The sequence below is a fragment of the Lygodium microphyllum genome, chromosome 16, assembly GCF_053477565.2.
Source record: "Lygodium microphyllum isolate KBCC chromosome 16, Lygodium_microphyllum_v1.1.10, whole genome shotgun sequence".
Lineage (NCBI taxonomy): Eukaryota > Viridiplantae > Streptophyta > Polypodiopsida > Schizaeales > Lygodiaceae > Lygodium > Lygodium microphyllum.
Window position 1 is genome coordinate 64,730,103 of NC_141150.1, and position 21,432 is coordinate 64,751,534.

General features: G+C 43.8%; 1 protein-coding gene across 4 annotated transcripts in view; it reads left to right on the forward strand.

The window, feature by feature from the left end:
* LOC148022922 (Nucleotidylyl transferase superfamily protein) overlaps nt 1–21,432 on the forward strand; it is a 148,883-nt gene that overhangs the window by 45,804 nt on the left and 81,647 nt on the right. For 2 of the 4 annotated variants that reach the window (XR_015693559.1, XM_087695857.1), the window contains exons 6-8: nt 132–218; nt 318–410; nt 933–1,013. Coding sequence is in view for 2 of the 4 variants with exons in the window: in XM_087695857.1 (XP_087551983.1) it covers nt 132–218; nt 318–410; nt 933–1,013 (261 nt within the window). In the remaining 2 variants the exon portion in view is untranslated. Of the gene's footprint in view, nt 1–131; nt 411–932; nt 1,014–21,432 lie in introns of all 4 variants that reach the window. The other 2 variants (XR_015693558.1, XM_087695856.1) reach the window with 1 other exon arrangement.

Below are 21,432 nucleotides of genomic sequence, written 5' to 3' on the forward strand. Positions count from 1 at the left end.
TTTATGCATGAACAGTGAATGGTAGAAATTGTTTGATCTTTTTGAGTAATATTGCCATTATTGTGGTGGCCTTAATGCTACGATCTTATCTTCATGCTATTCAGACCAATATGTGTTTATTTGTGATGCAGGCGGCACCTTCATTTCCTTCATCTTTTCCTCATCTTTTCAGTGAAAGAAAGGAAACTCGCTGTCTGATTCCATGTGCAATTGATCAGGTTTCCTTGTTTAAGGGTGCTGAATGTTTGTTCCTTGTAGTAGTGAGTGGACATGAGGGATTTTTGGTGAAAAAAGGGATTGGATTCTGTTGCTTGCAGGATCCTTATTTCAGAATGACACGTGATGTAGCTCCGAGGATTGGCTATCATAAACCAGCTCTTATTGAGTCACTTTTTTTCCCTGCTTTACAGGTTTCAATCAGCTTATTTAGTTTCATATTTGCAACCTTGAATGCATGCTTTAATGTCTAGTTTCCTGCCTTTTGTTTAGATTCATATTGGAACTTTGACGCTGTATATTGCATTTACTTTTGTACCATTCCATCCTTTTCTGGAGTATCAATAACTGAGGCAATATATGGCAGGATATTATCTAAGGGAAGAAAACATGTGTTTCATAAGGTCCTAAAGCACCAGTCCTTTTCAAGGCATGATAATCAAACTGCTTGCCATATCAACCATTGGTGATAAATACAACCAACTTAGTTGGAGCTGCACGAAAATGTTAATTTTCCCTGTGAAAAGAGCTACTTTATTTAAGGAAGAGCTGCCTAATGCATGACAGGAAAATTAGAGTTTCTGTCACACTTGATGTTCCTTTCTCAAGAAATGTTCATAGTCTTCTCCTTTGCACATTTTTCCTTGGTAGTAGATTTCAAGTCATAAGCTGCAGTATTCTTCTAATTTTTATGTGATAAGAATTTCAATTTTCAGGGAGAAAGTGGAAAAATGTCTGCCAGTGATCCTAATTCTGCAATTTATGTGACTGATTCAATGAAGGATATAAAAAACAAGGTAAGTGTCTCAGATCAGTTTACACTGTTTACAACAGTCTTTTCCAAGTTTAGTAATCTTCAAATCGTAAACTATCGCTGTAGAAATGAAGTCGTCAGAGGGGAAAGTACATTCTATAATGTCAGCTAATATTCCGGCATGTTTTGATGATGGTTGTTAGATAGAGCTCAAAAGCTTGAAACAATCAGCCTTCCTGAATAAATTGTAAGAACAAACAGATGTGAATGTTATATACACATGACCAAAATAAAGCACATGTCCCATGTATTTAGCCATGCTGCTGATGGTTGTTCCAAATACATTGTCTGTATCTAGAGACTTGCTCCCTCACAAGCAAGCATAACTAAGATTCCTGTCTTTTTGAGTAATTCTATTGAACCCTGGCAAAAAACCTTCAAGAAGAAGATTGTAAATGAAGATGAAATGTTGCACACAGATGACAAATACGAAGCATACATCACTTGTATATGATTGTGCTGATGATGACTGTCCTAAACACGTATATGATTGCGTTGCCAGCTTGCTCTTCCAAAGTGGCTGTAGCTTCCCCTATTCAGGCTTTGACCTTGGGACAGCAGAAAGTCTGGAGTTTGGGAAGTGATGGTCCCCAGTCTGAACGCATAACTCTCCCCTTGCAAACGTGCATTCTTTCTAGAGATTGGCACATCATATGATTGAGTTGCCAGCTGACCCTTCCCAAGTTGCTGCAGCTCCCCTATTCAGGCTTCGACCTCAAGACAGCGGAAAATCTGGAATTTGGGAAGTGCCAACAGTCCCTGGTCTACCATTGGAGACTGCAAAGCAGCCCCTGTCTGCACCCTCTCCGCTTGCACAATGTGCATTCTTTCTAGAAGTTGGCATCCTTTTGAGCAAATACAGTGTGTTGGCAACCAGCTCCATTTCCTGGCTAATTGTCTGCCAAAAAAGGCCACAACATTCTTGGCCTTAACCATCTCACTTATCTATCCACTTGTGGCCACATACATTGGCCCTCTTGCTTGTGCCTAAAGCATCATTTACTGAAACAAAAAAACATATCACCATGTGTGTATGCAATGAGCCGGTGAGTGAATCTCTTACCTGTGTCGCTCTAGCCATCTACTATCAAGGTCACTCCATTCAATATTGCATGCCCATAGCTGCTTCATATTCTCTGTAGCTTGCTCAATCTTGATTCTTACATCTCTTCTTCTCTAGCAATGTAGTATGCAAGGCCTCTCCCCTTCATGACCTCCATTATTTGGATTTTCCCCTATGTTTACGACTTTCCTTTTGCACCGGTCCTCTAGGAGCCAAAATGATCTAAAAGTATGCATGTCAAAAGGATCTGAAAGTGGATTCACATCTGTGACCTTGAGAAGAGGAAGTTGGTGAGTGTGGAGCAAGTCCAAATGCACTTTGGAAGATTAGACACCACTTGTCCTCTTTTGTCTTGCTTTGCAATGTGAAGTGACAATAGGCCTTGTATCATTTTCGTTGGGTATGGTGCTTGTGGTGTGATCGGCAGGCTATGACGGATGGAATTGTATGGAGAGAGAGAGAGAGAGAGAGAGAGAGAGAGAGAGAGAGAGAGAGAGAGAGAGAGAGAGAGAGAGAGAGAGAGAGAGAGAGAGCTCTGCCTGGACGTTCCGTCGCCCTCTGCCTGGTGCGTGCATCTGTTCTGTCGCCCTGGTCCTTCCTTCCTGCGTCTGGGGACCATCGTGCTGGTCTGTCGCCCTATTGATCATCCTCGTCTGGTGCACCTTTGGTCCTGCACAGCTGCCCGCCCTGATCTGTCCGTTTTGCCACCAAGGGGAAGCAGCCTGTCACACCCAGGTTGCCACACAGAGCACGTGACAGCGTGAACCAGCAAAGGGAACGAGCCTTTCTCTGCCTGTGGACGTGCCTTCTCTGCACAGCGGCCATCTGTTTGTGCGCGCGTGCTTCCCAAGCCCCTTCGTCAGTCCAGTGCCGGGTCTGTTTGCCTGAGAAAGAGGGAGAGCGGCCTGCGCATTCCTGCCTCTCGTGAGATCTTTACTCGGCCTCTGACCAGCATACGCAGTGATACAATATGGCTGGTTTGGATCTGGATTTTATAGACCAAATGGTGGCAGCGCTTGGTCCGGAGTCTGATACCGAGGAACCCGAGGATATGGTTCCGTGCATTGAACAGATGCCCCCTGGTCTTGACTTTCAGCCCTCAGGCAAACGCGCCAAGCATACTTCGGAAGAGACAATGGATCATTAGGATCGCTCCTATGCTCAGGTTGCTTCGGATTCTGCGGACTCTCAGGATGTTGACTGGGAGCATTTGTTGGAGTTTGCCAATACTCTGCTTGGCGATTATGTTCCACATAATTAGGAAGTCTTTTCTGACTCTGCACCGGAAGATGTTTTGGAAGCCACTGTGGACCTGAAATCTGTCTTGCGCTCCTTTTCAGTATTTTATGATCAAGCTGTGATACTCTTCTTCACTGGTAGAATCCCCCAGCTTTCCCGTATTCGCCAGTGGCTGCACAGTCTGCTACAAGGGGAATGTGTTGAAGAGATTTTTGTTGGGCCCCGAGGTTTTTTTGAGGTGCTGTTGAAATCTGAGACGCACCGTGCTGCTCTCCTGTCTAAACTGCCTTTGTTTTTTTATTGCCGTTTGGTCCATGTTGTACCATGGCGCCCAATGGCAGATTTTCAGCGCCTGCTGCAACGTGAATGCCCTGTGTGGGTTGAAGTGGAAAATTGTCCGGTTGTCTATTGGCCACTGTTAAAGGACGCCATGGCCGTTGTGGGCACTGTTTTGGTCCCTCCAAGTCTAAGGGCCGTGAATTGTAACCGGTTGTGTATGTTATGGGACACTACTAGGAAAAGGCCTGCGTGGTTATGTCTCAATTTCTCTGGCATGCATCCTTTACACTTTCGTTTGAAATGGGGCAATTTTGCAGGACATTGCTTTTCCTGTGGAAAATTGGGGCATTTCATGGCCGAATGCCCAAAGCAGCAACACACTTCAGATGCTGGGCATGTTGCGCTGCCCATGGAAGTTATGGTGTGTGATGCTCCGTCGCAGGATGCTATTCACCCACCTAAAGTTCTGGATAAAGTTAAACAACGGGTTTCAGGTTTGGATTCCCGTGGCACAGATTGGGTTGAAGTACGCGTAAAAAAAGGCACCAGGGTGGTTACTGGCATGGAGAATTCTGTGCCTTCTGCATCACAAGATTCCATGCGTACTTATATGCGCAGGAAAGAAATGTTGCCTTCAGAGCACTCTGCTCCTGCTATGGTTTCCTCTGCCCCTCGTCCTCAACCCACTAGGAGAGTGTATTCGGATCGTCCAAAGGGTCCACCTGCTAAGCTGGCTTTTGATACTAGAGGCAACGTCATTACCCCGTGGGATCGTCGTTATCCCCGTTCCATCCCCAAGCCAACAGATATGCCGTCTACCTCCAAATCTGGTCCTCAGAACTCTTTTGCCGTGTTGGCTGATTTCTTGGATGAGGGAGTCCTAGACATTCTCGCAGAAAAGGTCAAATCGAGGCAAGCTGTGCCTCGTACCTGATTTTCTTTTGAATACACATGAAAATAGCCACGTGGAATGTTGGAGGAATTTGTTCTCGCCACAAGCAACATGCCATGTGGACTGTATTGCATGAGAATCAGTGGGATGTCTTGTGTGCTGTTGAACACAAGAGTCACGACGAAGCCGAAAAAGTTGTGGATTGCCATGGCTTTCGTTTGTTCTATGCAGGGACATAGGCCATGCATTATTTTGGTGTGCTCATGATTGTACATGAAAAATATCAGCCTCTTCTTATTAAAAATGATGTACATGGCCGCTTTGTGGTGATTGAAATTTTATTCGAAGGAGAGATCTTATGGTTACTTGGCCTCTATGCTCCGAATGATCCTTTATCTCGTCGGGAGCTTTGGCATACTTTGCAGACTTCCTTGTCACTTGGCAGACGGGGCTTCTTGATGGGGGATTTCAATATGTGTGTTGATTCTTCGCAGTCCACATCGGAGCATTTGGTAATGGACGCGCCGGAAAGTCGTATGTGGCATGAGTTGGCTCTTGCTGTTCTTAAGCAAGATCTCTGGTCCTGGTTGCACCCGTCTTCTACAGGGTTTACTTTCCATTCCGCTCAGTATGCAACAACATGGTCGCGGCTGCATCGCATATACATCATGCAGAATGATGATTTCCTTCCTGAGATTCTCGAAATGAAAGTGTTGCAGCAATATGCCTTGTCGGACCATTTCCCTTTGCAGCTTGAGCTGCTCGCACAACCCATTGCACCTTTTAAGCAATTTCTAGAGAGACTCCCTTTGCGTTTTAACTCGTCTTATTTGAAGCATGCAATCTTTCAGGGCTATATGCAGCAATTGATTGATAGATTCTTATTGGACTTCTCCTCTCAGGGCGTTGCTTTGTTTGAACGATTGCTCTCTAATGCGCAGCGGGTTGGTCGGCAGTATGGGATCCATCATGCCTCTCTTTGTCGGCAGCGTCGGCAAGCAGCGGAGGACCTGTTGGCTTTGGTCCGTTCTCTGCTGGTGGACACTCCAGATGATGCATTTCTACTAGCACTGGCGATGCGTGTGGCTGATCTTATTAAAGAGTTTTAGTTGAAATAGTATCAGCAGGCCAAATTGCAGCATTTGACGGAGACTTTGCAAGATAATGCGTGTCAGACTCATAAGTTCTTTCGAGCTCTCCATGCCTCTCCTGCTCAAGAGAATATGACTAGACTCCTGGATGCAGAAGGCCACCTGGTCCTTGATCTGCAGACTATTGTGCATATGTGTAGGAATTATTTCCTCGACCTTCTTGGTTCCACTTCTCCACCTTCAGCCCAAACTACTCAGGCCCGTTCAGTTTTTTATGACCTGGTCCGCAATCAGGTTCCGCAGGACATGCAAGCTACTATGGAGTCAGATATTTGTGAGGCGGAGGTTATGGATGTTTTGTTACACTTGCCCAAGGATAAAATTCCTGGCTGGGATGGTCTCACCAATGAGTTCTTTGAGGTTTTTGCTACCCAACTGGCGAAACCATTGACGGCTTTGTTTTAGCAGGTGTGGGAAACGGGGATCATGCCTTCCTCATGGAAAGGAGGACTTATTAAACTGCTTCCAAAGGTTCCTTTGCCGTCTATGTTGAAACATTGGCGCCCAATTTCTTTGATGGGTTCTATGTATAAATTTTTTTCCAAAGTAATGGCGAATCGGCTCCACAAGCATCTCCCTGCCATTGTGCATCCTCTTCAATATGGTTTCATTAAGGGCCGAAACATTCTGCACAATGTATTAAATGCGCAACCGGCGATTGATTATGCAAGGTATTCTAATCAGGAGGTCGTATTGATTCAATTGGACCTGGAAAAGGCTTTCGACTATCTGGACTGGTCTTTTGTTGCAGAGCTTATGTCTGCTATGGGCTTTGGTGCTCGGATGTCTCGTCTGATCTACATCATCAGTGCAGCGGCGTCTTCGCGAGTCATGCTGAATGGAGGCGTACCGAGCCATTTGTCCTTGCCCGCCCTCTCAGACAGGGGTGCCCTTTGAGCCCTCTCTTCTTTGCCCTTGCGACTCATCCAGTTCTTTCGATGTTATCTCATATGGCAGCTTCTACTCAGTTGGCTGGATTGTCGCTTCCTTCTGGACAACACTTCATTAGTCAATGCTTGGCTGATGACAGCTTTATGATTCTGCGTGCGGACAAGGATAACCTTCACAAAGCATTGGATGTTTGGGCTCTCTTTGGTCAGGCTTCCGGTCTTCGCATCAATGCGTTGAAATCAACCATTCTCAGCTGCACGGAGTTGGATTTGCAGTCATTGAACTGGCAGGGTATGGTTGTGCCTCGTGGCTCCATTGTTAGGCATCTTGGGTACCCCTTGGATGTTGATGTTCCCCCAAAGCAGCTTCTATAGTGGACTTCTCAGAAACTGGCGGTAAAGTTTCTGTATTGGAAGTCTCAGGCTTGGCCCTTCCATGTTGGCCTTAAAGTAGCCTAGACAATTATGTTGCCAATGCTCACATATTTCTTGCCCTTGTTGCCCTGGACTACTACTACTCTGAATGCTCTGACTTAGTCTATTCGTTTCATGCTATGGAAGAAGGATTCCTTGCATGCAGGCATTTCCTGGATTTCTTGGTCGCATGCGTGCACCCCCAAACGCATGGGTGGAGGAGCTATTTTGGATGCCCAAACTCACACGCTGGCACTCCGTTGGTCTCTTTTCCGCGCCATGTGCTCGGATCATCATCCGTGGGTCGTTATAGCCCGTTATTTCCTTGAGGAGCATGGGCTTCGGCATGGTAATACCCAAATCCGGAGTTCTTGGTGGCATGTTCTTAATGTTGATTCTCGGCTCTCCAGTTTTTCTTCATCACTGCTTGCCCATTTGGTATGTTCCTGGAAACTGGTCCTCCGGAAGGCTCAGTGGCATCCGGCGGAGGATCGCTTAGCTGCTAATTCTTTCCAATTGGAATTGCTGGCAGTCTCGTGGTTACCTTCATGGGAAGGTAAACAAGAGCTTCGACCACAATTCAACCGTATGGCACGTTTGGGCTTAACTTCAGTCGCGGATGCCACCCTTGCCAGTCGCAATGTGTTAATATCGTTTCGTACAGCCAGGAGGATTTTCAGGATTCCTCGTGGATACAGGCATTTATGGGAACAAATTTTGATGGTGCTCCAAAGCAGACAACCCTTTCTTGCCCTTGCTTCGGATCGTCCCTGGCAGGATTGGGACTTTGAAGGCCGGCTGAGTTTAGGCAAAGCTTCCGCTAACCAGGTCTATCATCTTTTCATTAAAGATCATCACTGGCTGGTTACTAAAGCTAATGCTCTATGGGGATTGCGTAAATCCCGGTCATGGTGGAGGGCAACTGTGATGGAGGGGTGGTTGAACAAGACACCCTTCAAATATAAGCTCTTTCTTTGGAGGGTGATGATTGGGGGTCTTCTGCTTGCTTCAGCTCTTTCCAAGCGACGAATCTCCAACGACAACTGTTTCTTTTGCACCACCAGTGTGGAATCTGCCCGTCACCGATTTATTTCTTTCCCCATCGCTAAGAAAATCTGGTCGTTCTTGTTAGCCATTTGGCGAGCGGTGGTTGGTTTCTCGCTAAGGCCCTTTGATTGCGTCTTTGCGCAACCCAAATACCCAACACCGGCACAGCCACATATGAAGCTCGTGTTTCACTTTCTTCGATATTGGGGTTGTTGGCATAACTGGACTATTCAGAATGCTTTTCTTTTTGATTCCGCCTGTAATGTTCAGCGGCATATTGCTAGGCTTAAGGGTCTCTTGTATTGGCAGATAGATCTTCTTTAGCATTCTGACATACTCTCTCGGGAGGACTTACGTCTCTGGCATATGGCAATTTCCTTTGCGTCTTTGCCATGACTTTGTATCTCTTAGTACTGGAACCTTTTCACATGATGGCTTGGTGTCATCATGTATCTTGTAATCAAGTAAATTTGTACTTTTTTCGTAATTAATATAATTACCTTTTACGAAAAAAAAAGAGAGAGAGAGATAACTCTTGCAAGTATACACAAATTGAAAGATAGATTGATAATGATAGGTGATATAAGTGTGATAAAAATACAAGTGATAGGGCTTGAATATATAGGCTGAGGTATCCACCTATACCTTTGACCCTTATTTTATGCTAAGTGGTCTTATCTCAAGAGGCAGTGTTTAATCCCGTACAAGTGATTTTGAAAAAAGAGATACATAAGCAAGAGAGATACAACATGAGATAGGTCATGACAAGTTCTACCGATAAGCTCAGGGACCGATGCAAGACATGGTTCAGAGGTGCGTGTAAGCTTCGACAAGGGAGATTGGTGGATAGGAGATAGATGTGTTCAGTAGCGTGAGTTAAGGGGGGCTGGCGACCATCTCGACGGGCAGAATTGGAGACAATTGTCTTCTCTTTCTTCTTTCTCTTCTTCCTCTCCTTCTTGTTAGAATTTGCTAATTCTATGGGCAATGCCTAATGTTTTACTTAGTTGGTTTGTAGTGTGAACACAACTACATTAATCAAGTTGTGTCACCACTTCTAGAGTTTGTTCTAGAGTTAAATTAACTCTAGTTGGGTTAGGGATAGGTCTTACTTACATAAGACCTATTGTACTTTCATTCTATCATTCTAGCACTTGTATCTTTTGAGTGTGGAACTGTTGCCTACTCTTGGTCATTGTCTTGTGTTTATACACACTCTCTTCCTCCATTTCCAACATTTGGTATTAGAGCAACTTCTATGCGCGGATTCCAAACAGCCACCGTTAACTGGTGCCACTCCGCTAAGGTCTTGTTGCAGTTTTTTGGCTCTGGCACTCATCACGAGGTGGATTTCAGCTGTTGGTTATTGTTGGCATGCGTCCCGATGTGACATTTCTGCAAAAATTCAGATTGTAATGTAAAAATTTCTTCAATTTCTTTGAAATTTCAGGAAGAAATTTGGGCCTTTTGCCCTAGATGCATCCCAAGGTAGGAAATTAGTGGTACAACAACATTTAATTGTTGCTACAGTAAGATTGAATAGTAAATTTAGAGAAAATTCGAAAATTTTGGTGAGAATTGGTATTAAATTGTTGGAATTTGTAATTTTATGGGCATGCATTATGAGGCAAGTGTACTACAGCAGTATATAGCAGTGCATTGGTTTTATTCTTGTGGCTGAGTGCTATTTTGGGTGAAATATCATATACTTTAGCATTTGTGTGATCATTTGGCACTTGTTTGGTAATCTCGAGGGATTTCTGGCACTCTAAGGAGTACACACACTATACTTCAACTTTGAAGTGTTTGACAATATGGCACGCCAGGGCAACAACGATTAGAGAAATATCCTTGGTGTTCTTGTTAGAGCTGGACATTCCTTGGACTGGCAGGGGGAGCAAGAGCAACTTGTGCAGCAGGTGACAAGGGCAGGATGTGCGTCATGTGGCAGTTGGGCAGTTGGACAGCTGCTGTCCAGTCGGCTGTACATTAATTGCAGCTGACCTGCATTATCTGGTGCATTATTTTCAGCCTATTTATAGGCTCTATTCCAGCAGCCTTTGTCAGTCATCTCTCACAGATTTCAGGCTATAGACCTTGGAGATTGCCCTCGGGGATAACGGAGACTGAGATCTTCGAGGTGGAGACATACGCAGATATTCTCTCTGCACCGGTGTATAAGTCTGCATCCTTATACATCATTCTTCATTGCAGATTTTCTGCGTTTCACTGTCTCTGTCTTTGTCTCTCCTCTCTCTGTTCATTCTTTGTCTCAGTCATTCGCTTCCGCATTTCTTCACTCTAACATGGTATTAGAGCATTGAAGGACTGACCTAGGGTGGAGCCATCTAAAGAGGAGATTTCAGCGCGAGTCAAGGCTGTGTTTTCAGCATTCAAGTGCGAGCAGGTGGGCTGCGCATTAGAACAAGGCTGAGGCGAGTGTGGGCGTGTAAGAAAAGAGAAGATTTGCTGTAGCTGCTGCTGTTTTTTGCTGTCAGAGAAGGAAGAAGGCTGCGTTTTGGGCCTTCAAGTGCAGATTTTACCTTTTCATTGCCTCTGGTAAGTGAAGGAGCGGGACGAGCGAACCATAGTCCTAGCAGGCTGTATTTTCACAATCAGAGGGGGCTGCTTTTTGTTTTTGTGCAGGCATTGTAGGTAAAGATGTCTTCCGAGGCTGAGACAGAGTTTAAGGCGATCATGGACCGGAAGGTGCTCGTTCTATTGGCTCTTCCTTTGGATCAAAAGCTCGATGGTGAGAACTATCGCATCTGGCGGGTCATAATGCTTGCTATGTTGGAGTCCTATGATTTGGCGGAGCTTGTTACAGAGGCAATCAATTGTCCTTCCTTGCATGATGATTCCCGACTCTCTTCTAGTGAGAAGGTGGAGTCGGCTAAGGCTCAGGCACATTGCGATAAACTCAATGCTTGCATTTGCTCGTTTTTATTTTTTTCATGTACTACAGCTATTCTCTCTCATGTAGAGCATTTGACGGTGGCTAGGGAGATATGACTGGAGTTGGATCAGATATATAATCGGATGACCGTCATGAAGCGAGTCTCTTTGGAAGTGCAAATGAGGACCATGAGTGTCAACAAGTCATCATCCATGCGGGAGCATATCAACAAGCTAAGGTACCTTTAGATGCAGGTTCAAAATGCAGGGAAAGTGATTACCTTTGAAGACATGGCGATAACTCTCCTTTCACAGTTACTATCTCGCTTCAACTGTTTTTCTTCTGCCTTGATTGCTTCAGGTCGGGGTTTGAGACTCTTCGGTGGGAAGAGTTGGTTCCTATGGTCTTGGACCAAGAGGAGCAACTGAAAGGAAATAATGCTTCGTAATCTGAGGCTTTGGTTGGTTGCTTCAGTGGTTTTTATTCCACCTTGATTGCTTGAGGGCGATCTAAGACTCTTCGGTGGAAAGAGTTGGTTCCTATGGTCTTGGACCAAGAGGAGCAATTGAAAGGAACCAATGCTTCGAAATCTGAGGCTTTGGTTGGTTAATCCTCTCAGAAGAAGGGGAAGGGCCGAATGAAGGAGGATAAATCTAAGGACAAAGACAAGGAGTCTACTTGTCACATTTGTGGCAAAATATGTTACTGGAAAAAGGATTGACTCAACAAGGAGGAAGAGGAGAAGGAGAAATCTTCAAAGGATTTCGGAGTGGTGGCTACTCCCTTATCAGTTGCTTTCCTCCATTTGGAGGTGGTTGAGGATTCGACCCTGACGGCTTTTGATGTTGCGTCGATGGCCCCATCCACTCGAGAGTGGATTGTTGACAATGGTGCCTCTCGGTACATGACTCCTCCTTCCGCAGGTGTTACCCATTTGTGGCCTTCTCATGGTCAAATTCTCATTGGTGATAGTTCATCTATTCCTATTTAGGGACGTGGCAACATGTATCTTATTTCAGATGGGCATGGTGGTACCCATGCATCCGAGGTACTTTATGTACCGGTTTTGTGATATCATCTTCTCTCGGTGCATAAGATTTTCCCTCGGCCTTTTGGTTGAATTTGATGTGGATTCTTTTCGGATTTTTGATTGAGGATTGAGACAGGTTTTTTTTTCAGGTTATGAGGAGAATGGAGTTTACAAGTTGTGGTCTTCTTTTGCCTTGACTTCTCTTCTTATCTCTCAAACTTAGTCCGAGCTTTGGCATGCTCAGTTTGGCCACCTCAATTATGATTACCTTCGGAAGGCGTCTAAGGACCGGTTTGTTCGAGGTTTGTTGGATATTGTGGTGAGTCAACAACCTTGTGTATCCTGCATTCGTGGGAAGCAGACTCGTGATGTTGTTCCCAACAAGTCTTTGAGACGGTCTTCAATACCCTTGGAGCTTTTTTCTACCGATCTTTGTAGACCGATGAGGACAAAATCCCTTCGAGGGAGCTTGTATTTCATGCTCATTGTAGATGAGATGGGCCTATTTCTTGAAGCTGAAGTCGAAGGCTTTCTCCGACTTTAAGGATTGGTTGCTCTTTGAGGAGAACCGATCGAGGCGGAAGCTGAAGACCTTACGATCGGATAAGGGCAGAGAATCAGTTTCTAATGAGTTTACTCGATTATGTGTAGATTGTGGTATTCACTAGGAGTTTGCCAATACAAACACCCCTCGAGAGAATGGCATTTTGAAGCGAAAGAATCGCAGTGTGATCGAGATGGCCCGTATCATGATGAAGCATAGTCAAACACTTAGTATCTATGGGTTGAGACTTTGGCTATTGCAGTTCACATCCTTAATCGTTTCCCTACTTTCGTTGTTGTTGGTATGACTCCTTATGAGGCGTTATCGGAGCATTTGGGGTCGAAAGTCTACCACGGGAGTAAGAGACAGCAGAGTGAAGGGAGATTCAAGGAGAGGAGTAGACGGAAGAGAAGGGGTTTAAAGAAATAGAAGATGTAGAAGAATACTCATAGAGGTGAAGCCTGTTAATGTATTTTTGTATTTTGAAAAGATAAATCTCTTGTAGACCAAAAGCGTGCACAAAACAATGGCTTTCTCTCTGCTGCTCAGACCGCCAATTTGATGCTTCCGTTGGCTTCGAAAGGGGGGTAAAATGCTAGGATACCTTGCTAGAATTCTCCCAGATCACTCCTTCTCCCAGTTCGGAGTGCTGTTCACTGCCTGAAAACTATGATTGCGCGTCGCGTGATTTCGCCAATCCTTCTTTTTTGCATAAAATCCCCCAAAAATGACTGAGAGCCACTTGCTTTCTTTTACATGTCATTCTATTCTAGAAGTTGTCTACAGCTTTTGGATATTTACAAGAGATAATATCTATAATATCAAAAATTGGCTAAACTTGTCCAAAAATCTAGTATTTTTGAACCATCCACACTACGGACACTAACATTAATGACTAATATGGCATTGGCTCTCTAGATCAATAAGAAAGCTGAATGACAATGCTTCTAGATTTTTTCACACTGTGTCCATGTAGTGGTACGACATCCACCCCCTCTTAACCTGCACATCCTCCGACATGTGTCAAAGTCTTATGGATCTGTAGTGTCAGAAGAAGTATCCTCTGCCATGTCAATGTCTTCATCTTCTACCTCTTCTTCTTCTATGTTCTCATGTTCATGCTCAGTATCCAACTCCTTCAACTCATATGTTGAAGACTCCCTATGTTTAAAGGGCTTGATATGTTTTCCAGCCATTGGAATCCTCAGAGCTGTCTCATCCATCTCATTTAATGCATAGGTAGCATTGTCAAAAACAAACCTTACCACATATGGACCAAACCACCGCTTTGCCATCTTCCAACTGGCACTATGCTGATTTTCCAAGTTGCTATCATAAACCAATATCTAGTTCCCTTCTCGTATAGCTTGTGGTCGAAATTTGTGTCGCTTGTCAAACCTCTTCTTGTTCTTGATCCTTGCAGTCCAACTTTTTCATGGTTGTCTCAATGTCTTCAGGCCTTCTTTCTAACTGTCTAATGCGTAGGACCAACAACTCTTCTCTATTCAAACCCTCTTCCCATTGTAGAACACTCCAAGTAGCAATAGTCTCCTCAATAGGCATGATTGGAAGTTAAAGCCAGCTTGATACCCAATCGTGAAAAGAAGTCACGAGTCTCATCCGTATCTAATTCTCCTCTATCTGCAACCACTTTACTAATACAACCATACCTGCAAAAGACTTCTTCCAATAAGAACCCGCAAACTGCTTGAGTAGTCTTTGTACTAAGAGCTCGACCTTCCACTTGATTTGTCAAGTCTTCTCGTGCAAGCACAAGATATCTCATATTCCATAAACTTGCAGGCATGGTAAGCAAATCAACTATCCATTTATAATGCAAAGACAATGGATAGGTTGGTTGCAACCCATCTCTATGCTTTACCATGCAATACATCTGACAAACACTGCATGATTCCACATAATGCTCCATATCTTTATACATGTTTTGCCACCAATACCTCTCTTTGATCTTGGTAAATGTGCCCCAAACTCCTCTATGTCTAGCCCATAAGCTTTCATGAAACTCCTGCATCACCTGTTGTTGAGAAGCCCTATCTCCCAATACACGTACTGGAGCTCCTCTCTTTTTCTTTGCATGCTTCCATAAATATCCGTCTTTCAAGAAAAAGCTATAAGCTTTTCTTTTAATCCTTTTGAATTGAGCTTCAGACCACTCAGCCTTATTTGTCATGAGGTTGAGATATTGGCCTATTTTTAGCCAATCATTCTCATACAACTTTTTCAAAAATTGTGTTCTCACGGAAGCATAACATGATGATGCTTTCTCTCTATTGTCCATCTATTCTCCATGGCTGTAAGCTCTTTTCTTACTGCTGAAATCCCTGTTACAACAATTGTACTTGTAGTAACAATAGTTGCATACTCGTTCCTTGCTGTCATAAAGTTGTTTTCAGCACCTATCACATTGTCCTCTTCATTTTCCATCAGCTCCTTTTCATCTTCAAACCTTGCTCGTGAAAGCATTGTCAAAAGATGATGTACCAGCGAGACAGTAGGGTTTCCGGGGAGGAATACAGAGTGAAATTGGCAAACATGGAGAAGAGAAGAGAAGAGAAGAGAGAAAGAACAAGGGTCCCATAGCACAAGGAAGATGATGAAGGCAACCACGAACCACGAACCACGAACCACGAACCGCAATGTCCTCTTGAAGGGATGTGAGAATAGTGGAGAGGCTGGAGAGAAGAGGTGACAGATTGAATGAATGAGCCGTAAGGAATGAATGAGAGAGTGGCCTATAAATAGGCACAGTCAGTCTAGGATGGCGCTCCTTTTTGGGGTTATAAACCCTAAACGCAAAACGCAGAAACACAAACTGCGGGTGAAGGGTTTCTCGACACCCCCTTTGAGGCCCAAAAAGGGAAACAAGAGAAGAGTGAGATGGAGATGCAATGCTACATGCTGAAGAATGCTCATGCAACAGGTGTCACTTGGACAGTGTTCCTCGTGGGGAAATTGTTCACTTGCCCAAGCGTCCTAGTACAAAGATGATGAAAACATGCAATGCTTAGGAGGAATATCGGACTTTGTGTGGTGCCGAGAACCATAAGGATATGCCCGTACTGGATCTCGGGAGGTGGCTCCATGCTGACCAAGTGACCGAGGCAAGAAGAGAAGAGGAGGAAGAAGATGTAGAGGATCCCTAAGATCCAAGATTTCCACCGAAAAGGGAACATGTAGTAAAGAACAGTAGACAGAGTGAATTGGAGATCCCGAAACTCAACCTCGAGAGAAAAGCCACTAGCTCTGTGCATCCATATTGGAAGGAATGCAAAGGCCTCGTCACCAAGTCGCGGTTGAACCTCCGAGGTCCCAATCTAGGTGGTACCTAAAGATCCTGGGTATCAGTAGAAGAGATGACTGGTCGAAGACAGCCACTCCAAGAAAGTAGAGGATGGGTGAAGAACTTCATGTGGAGTAGGGTTCCCCTCTGAGGTGGGAGGTGGAGGGGCCCCCGTTGAAGTCGAAGAGGAAGTAGATGCTCCCTCTGAGGGCAAAGAAATAACATCCCCTTCTGAATTCCCCTTTGAACTAGATAGAGAATCCAAAAACTCATGGATCACGGACTCCGAAATGTTTGACGACAAAGGAAGTGCCGGTGATAATGCTGAAGAAGGTATCTAGGGTGCCAAAGAGCTTTCAGAGGTAGCCTCTCGAACCTGAGTAGTCAAGGGTGGGGCTCAGAATGAGCAAGAAGTGTGCAACAGTCACTGTTTCTCAGTGGAGTAGACTGGGTAGCCGAAGAAGAGGAAGGAGTCGAGCTGCCACTGTCTCGCAAAGGAGCGGACTGATGAGGAGATGGTATCAAACAATCACTATCTCTCGATGGAGCGGATTGCAGATCCGTAGGACTTGAAAGCCACTGCACTTGAAAATAAGTGGGAGAAGACTGCCTCTGGCATTGCGACGATCTCCAGGAGGTCGTAGCGCCAATCGATCCTCCATATGCTCGAAAGGACTTAGTGCGCATCGGATGCGTCTTATTGCCTTGAGCATAGTACTTTGATAGCCGATGCAGAACGTTCTCTGTGGCCCAGAAAGGAGAGGTGGCACAAGGAGTACTTGGTGGAAGATGCATATACTTCGGGGTGGGGGGGTGGGGAGCAAAGGTTAAAGTCGGCAAGGATTGATGGTGTGTTCGGTGATGCCACAGTAGGAGCACCCAGTAGTCTGGTCATCTGTTGGTAAATAAGCCATGGATACCAGTGTGCCTTGCTGAAGAAGGAAGAGGTCAGCCACCATGAACCACGAACCGCAATGTTCGCCTCAAGGGGTGTGAGGGCAGTGTGAAGCATGAACCGCAATGTCCGCCTCAAGGGGTGGGAGGGTAGTGGAAGGGCTAGAAGTGAGCTGCCAGTGGGAGGAGGATGCGACCAACAGTCACTACACCCCAAAGCTCTCTTTTGACTTGAGAATACCGCCGTTGCTGTTCATTGAGGACCTTTGCTCCAAATTGAATGGCATACCTATTTCCATCAACATCATCCTGACCCAATGTTGAACCAATGCCAATTGGGCTTGTATCCATGGTGAGAATAATAGGCTGTCCATTCTCATAATTTTCTCTCTTTAGTGTTGGGGCTGAAATCAATAAGCTCTTTAACTTCTAAACTGCCGTCGTATGCTGTTTACCCCACCAAAACTTTTGCCCTTTTCTCAAGAGCTGACATAAACTTTCAGCCACATGAGCAAAATGCGGGATGCATATCAAGTAAAAGACACATACACCCAAAAATCTTCTCTCCTCGAATACGTTTGAACATGTCTTTCGCATTCTGCTTATGGCATTGTTCCCAACAACTAATACTTACAAAAACCGACTTTTCTCCTAATAGAGTCAAATGCAAATTTTCAAGACGGCTCAAAATCCTGTCACATTTACCAATATGATCAGCCACAAATCTTCTACATCCATACTCATTCAACTCTTCATTCTTCTCATAGATATCACATCCTTTGATCGGCACATCATCAAAAAATGGTAAGGTTAATTGAGGAATATACTCCCTCAAAACTTTATGTATAGCATTCATCATATGCGCCACTGAATTGGTTGCTCCCTATGGAAGTGTACACATCCTAACCAATCCAAGTGGTGTCTTCATGGTAGTGATATCCTGGCTTTCTAACTCAAGCTGAAACTGATCATATCTTGAATATAAATCACCCATAGAGTAAATTGCCTTGCCTGTAAATGCTTTTGCAAATTCATCCACTATTGGGCCTGATCTAACATTCCTTATGGTGACTTTATTAACTGGTTGTAAGTTCTGTATAAACCTCAAAGAACCATTCTTCTTTGGAACAGTAAACCACCGATTTAAATATGGAGCTGAAGAGGGCTTCAAAATCTGCATCTTGATCTTTTCGTTCAAAAGCTCCAGCAGCTTAGGCAAATATGCATGAGGTATTGGAATAGGCTTTAAATTCCATGGCACATGAGGTACTATAAAGATTACCATAGGTGCAATTATGGTCGGATCAACACATTTAATTTCATATGGCTGAAACGCAAAGGCTTTCCCATGCCTTGCCAACATCTGCAAGAAACAAGCTCTTTCTGCAGGCAAAAGAAAGCTTGTATCACCAATTTTTAGCTTTTGTAAAGTTTCAGCTGTAAATTTATGTCCTACTCCATGTGGATCTCGTACACTAGGCTGTTGAGTCACTTTTTCAGCCAACCCATCACTTTAGGTGGTAAAGGCAAAGCCACAAGCTTAACCTTCTTTGCAACTGTTTTGTACTTTGTATCCACCCTTGCTTCAGCCCTGTTTTGCAGCCCATAACATTCATGCTCAGCAAACTCTTGAATGACTTCATACATCTCTAAAGTGTTAACATAAATAACCTCTTTTTCTGCCCTGTTTTCAGCATTAATTGCTGCAGAAATTTCAGCCATTGTATCAACATCAACCAGCCCTGAAAACAGTCTTGAAATACCTTCATTTGTAGCCATCAAACCATGTCTTTAGCTCTTTTTCAGCCCATCCTACATATTTCTTTTCAGCCTTGCACATGGCTGAAATATTCTTAAAACTGCCAAGACTACATGTTGTCCATTCTTGCAATCCAGACACAAATACAGTTTTCTCCTTTCTTGGAGGCATAATTATCTTCTTAGAGGCACTACCATAGCCTCCACTTACAGCAGTGCTGTCTAAAAGCCCTTCAACTCTCGTGCATTAGGTGGCATGGAATTATCTTGCAGCCTATCTCAATTGCGGGGATGATTTACACAAACAGTGAGAAATTGTACCGCCTTTGTATGTCTTTACTTCGAACCCGAGCATATGAAGAACTATCATCTAAGGCATTTGTTTCCAGCCTTGATTTCGAAATACAAGGCTGCTCCAAGATCACTAGATAACTATATGAATCTTGCACAAAAAAATGATATTCATCCTTAACATCTCCAATAGTCACGGGTACATTCGATAAGCCGTATAAAGATCCCCTGATGAATTATTTGCTGCTTGCATGTGCCATCCTAGATCTACATCAATCGGCCAACCTCCATTCTTATACAAACTGCGTGTCATAACATTGATTTCGGAACCATGATCCAAGAGAGCTATGCAAGGCGTCTCTCTTTCTCCCACTTTAACAATTGTCTCTGTTGTGGCAGGAGCCCAATGTGTTCGTGAATAATGACTGCTTGGAATAAAATGAGCATCTCCTTCTTCATGTACTTGTTGATGGACATCCCCATTATACATAGCCTTCTCTCTATGCTTACTACTGTCCATATGACCAATTTCAGCCACAAGCTTGCTGTCTACACTCCCATTTAATCCATTTTCAACATCAGCCTGCTCCAAATCAGTATCACATGCATCATCATATTCCCTCTGAAGTTTTTTCTCTTTGTCTTTGTCAACTTGCATCAATGCTTGCAAAACTTCACCATCAAATTGTCTTTTTCGTTTCAGTATATCAATGATTGCATCATGAAATTCACGCTTGGCGATTCCAAGAACTTTGCCAAGTGTGAATTCCACTCTACTGCCATGTGTGCGATCTTCCAAGACCTTTTTAAGGTTTGTGGCAATCTCAAGATCCAATTGTAACCTATAAACAGACGGCTGGCTCCTTTTTTCCCCTTTTTGTTTCTTCTCTTGAGATGCATCCTCCTTAACACGCTCAGGTATGACTTTTTCAGCCTCTTTTTTGTTGCTCCATTTTACTTCGTGTTATGCATTTAGATGGGCGTGAAGAGGAATGACCAGCAGTGTCCTCATCTCTTCTTTTTGTTTCTTCCACAAGAGCTTCTTGATTATGAACCTCAGCAAAATAAGCATAGGCTGAAAATGAATCCATTGGTGCTCTCCATCCTATTCTTCCTCGTATACAGCCAATTCAGACTTTGCTGTTTTGCATTTTTCCATGCAATCTAATGTCTGCATTCAAATGCAAGATTTTGCTTCAGCCATGTCTTCGTTATCAGCTCTATCAGTCCTTTCAAATTTCAACCCATATGTGGTTGCATCTATGGCAACAAATGCTGTCCTTGCAGCCATATCTTCCAATCTCTTGTGCATGCCATCATTTCCAAAATTTGGCTCTATTGGAAGATTAGTTTGTGTTGTATGTATTTTGCCATCTTTTCAAATGACTAACCTTTTTGCTTCTGCTTCACGGTAGGTTGTACAGTCTCGCTTTTTATGGTGTAAACTGCCACACCAAATGCATCTCCTCTTGTATCCTTTTCCAAAATTTGGCTCTATTGGAAGATCAGTTTCTGTTATATGTATTTTACCATCTTTCCAAAAGATGAACCTTTTTGCTTCTGCTTCATGGTAGTCTTGCTTTTCATGCTGTAAACTGTCACACTAAATGCATCTCCTCTTGTATCCTTCTTTGTATGGTCTTTGGGCTGTTGCTCGAGCCTTCTCTTCTACCTTAACATGCAACTTTTCAACTTTTGCATAGATTTTTGTCAAATTCAGCCTCAACTCACGCATGCCTTTGATTAATTCATCCACAGCATCACCTTTAAGAGCCAGACCAATAGGTATTGCTGGTTGTCTTGCCATAGCCACATGTGCCTTGGTTGCAATTTCAGGCCCCTTCTGAGCACTGGTAGGTGTGGTGCCTGTACCCATCTTAATTTCATCCACTCTCTCTTTACCAACATATGCATTGCCTCAGTTACATTAGCCCAATCTGATTTCAGCCCCGTTTCAAAAGAGGTATCTTCTAAACGATTAGTTAGCTTCTCTTGCAAGACAGGATCTCCAGCCTTTAGAAACAAATCAATTTTCTGACTCTCCAATGATTGCTGCTTATCGGCATCCAAATGCGCATACCGACTTTCAAATTCATTGAGCAAAGCTGTAGTAGCCAACCCTTTATTGGGCTTTTTAATCCAATCTGTAAATATCTTTTTAGTTTACCAATCTTGCATCTTCCAAGAAAAACTCTTCTCTCAAAGCTTTCTTAAAAGCTGTCTAATCAGCATGTCTTCTATGTAACTCATCAATCTGATCATGCAATTCATGCATGGCAAAACATGAGAAATACCGACTCCATGCATACTATGGTACCCCACGAAACATCATCTTTTTTTCATACAACCGGATGAAGGCCGAAACATTTTGACCCTTAAACTGCTTTAATTTCTGTCCCACTGCTTGTAATGCAATCACAGCTAAGGAATCAATTATTTTTGCTTCCTGCCGAGTTTGCATATGTTGTTGTAACAACAACTGTTGTTGTTGTAACAAAGTAATCATCTATTGTAAAGCATCACCACTACTTGAACCTGCAGAATCCCCCACCTTTATACACCTACTTTCGACTTTCACGTCGGGTTCTCACCACTGTCGAAGCGTTTGGGGTCGAAAGTCTACCATGGGGGTAAGAGAGTAGGGTAAAGGGAGATTCAGGGAGAGAAGTAGATGGAAGAGAAGGAATTTAAAGAAATAGAAGATATAGAAAAA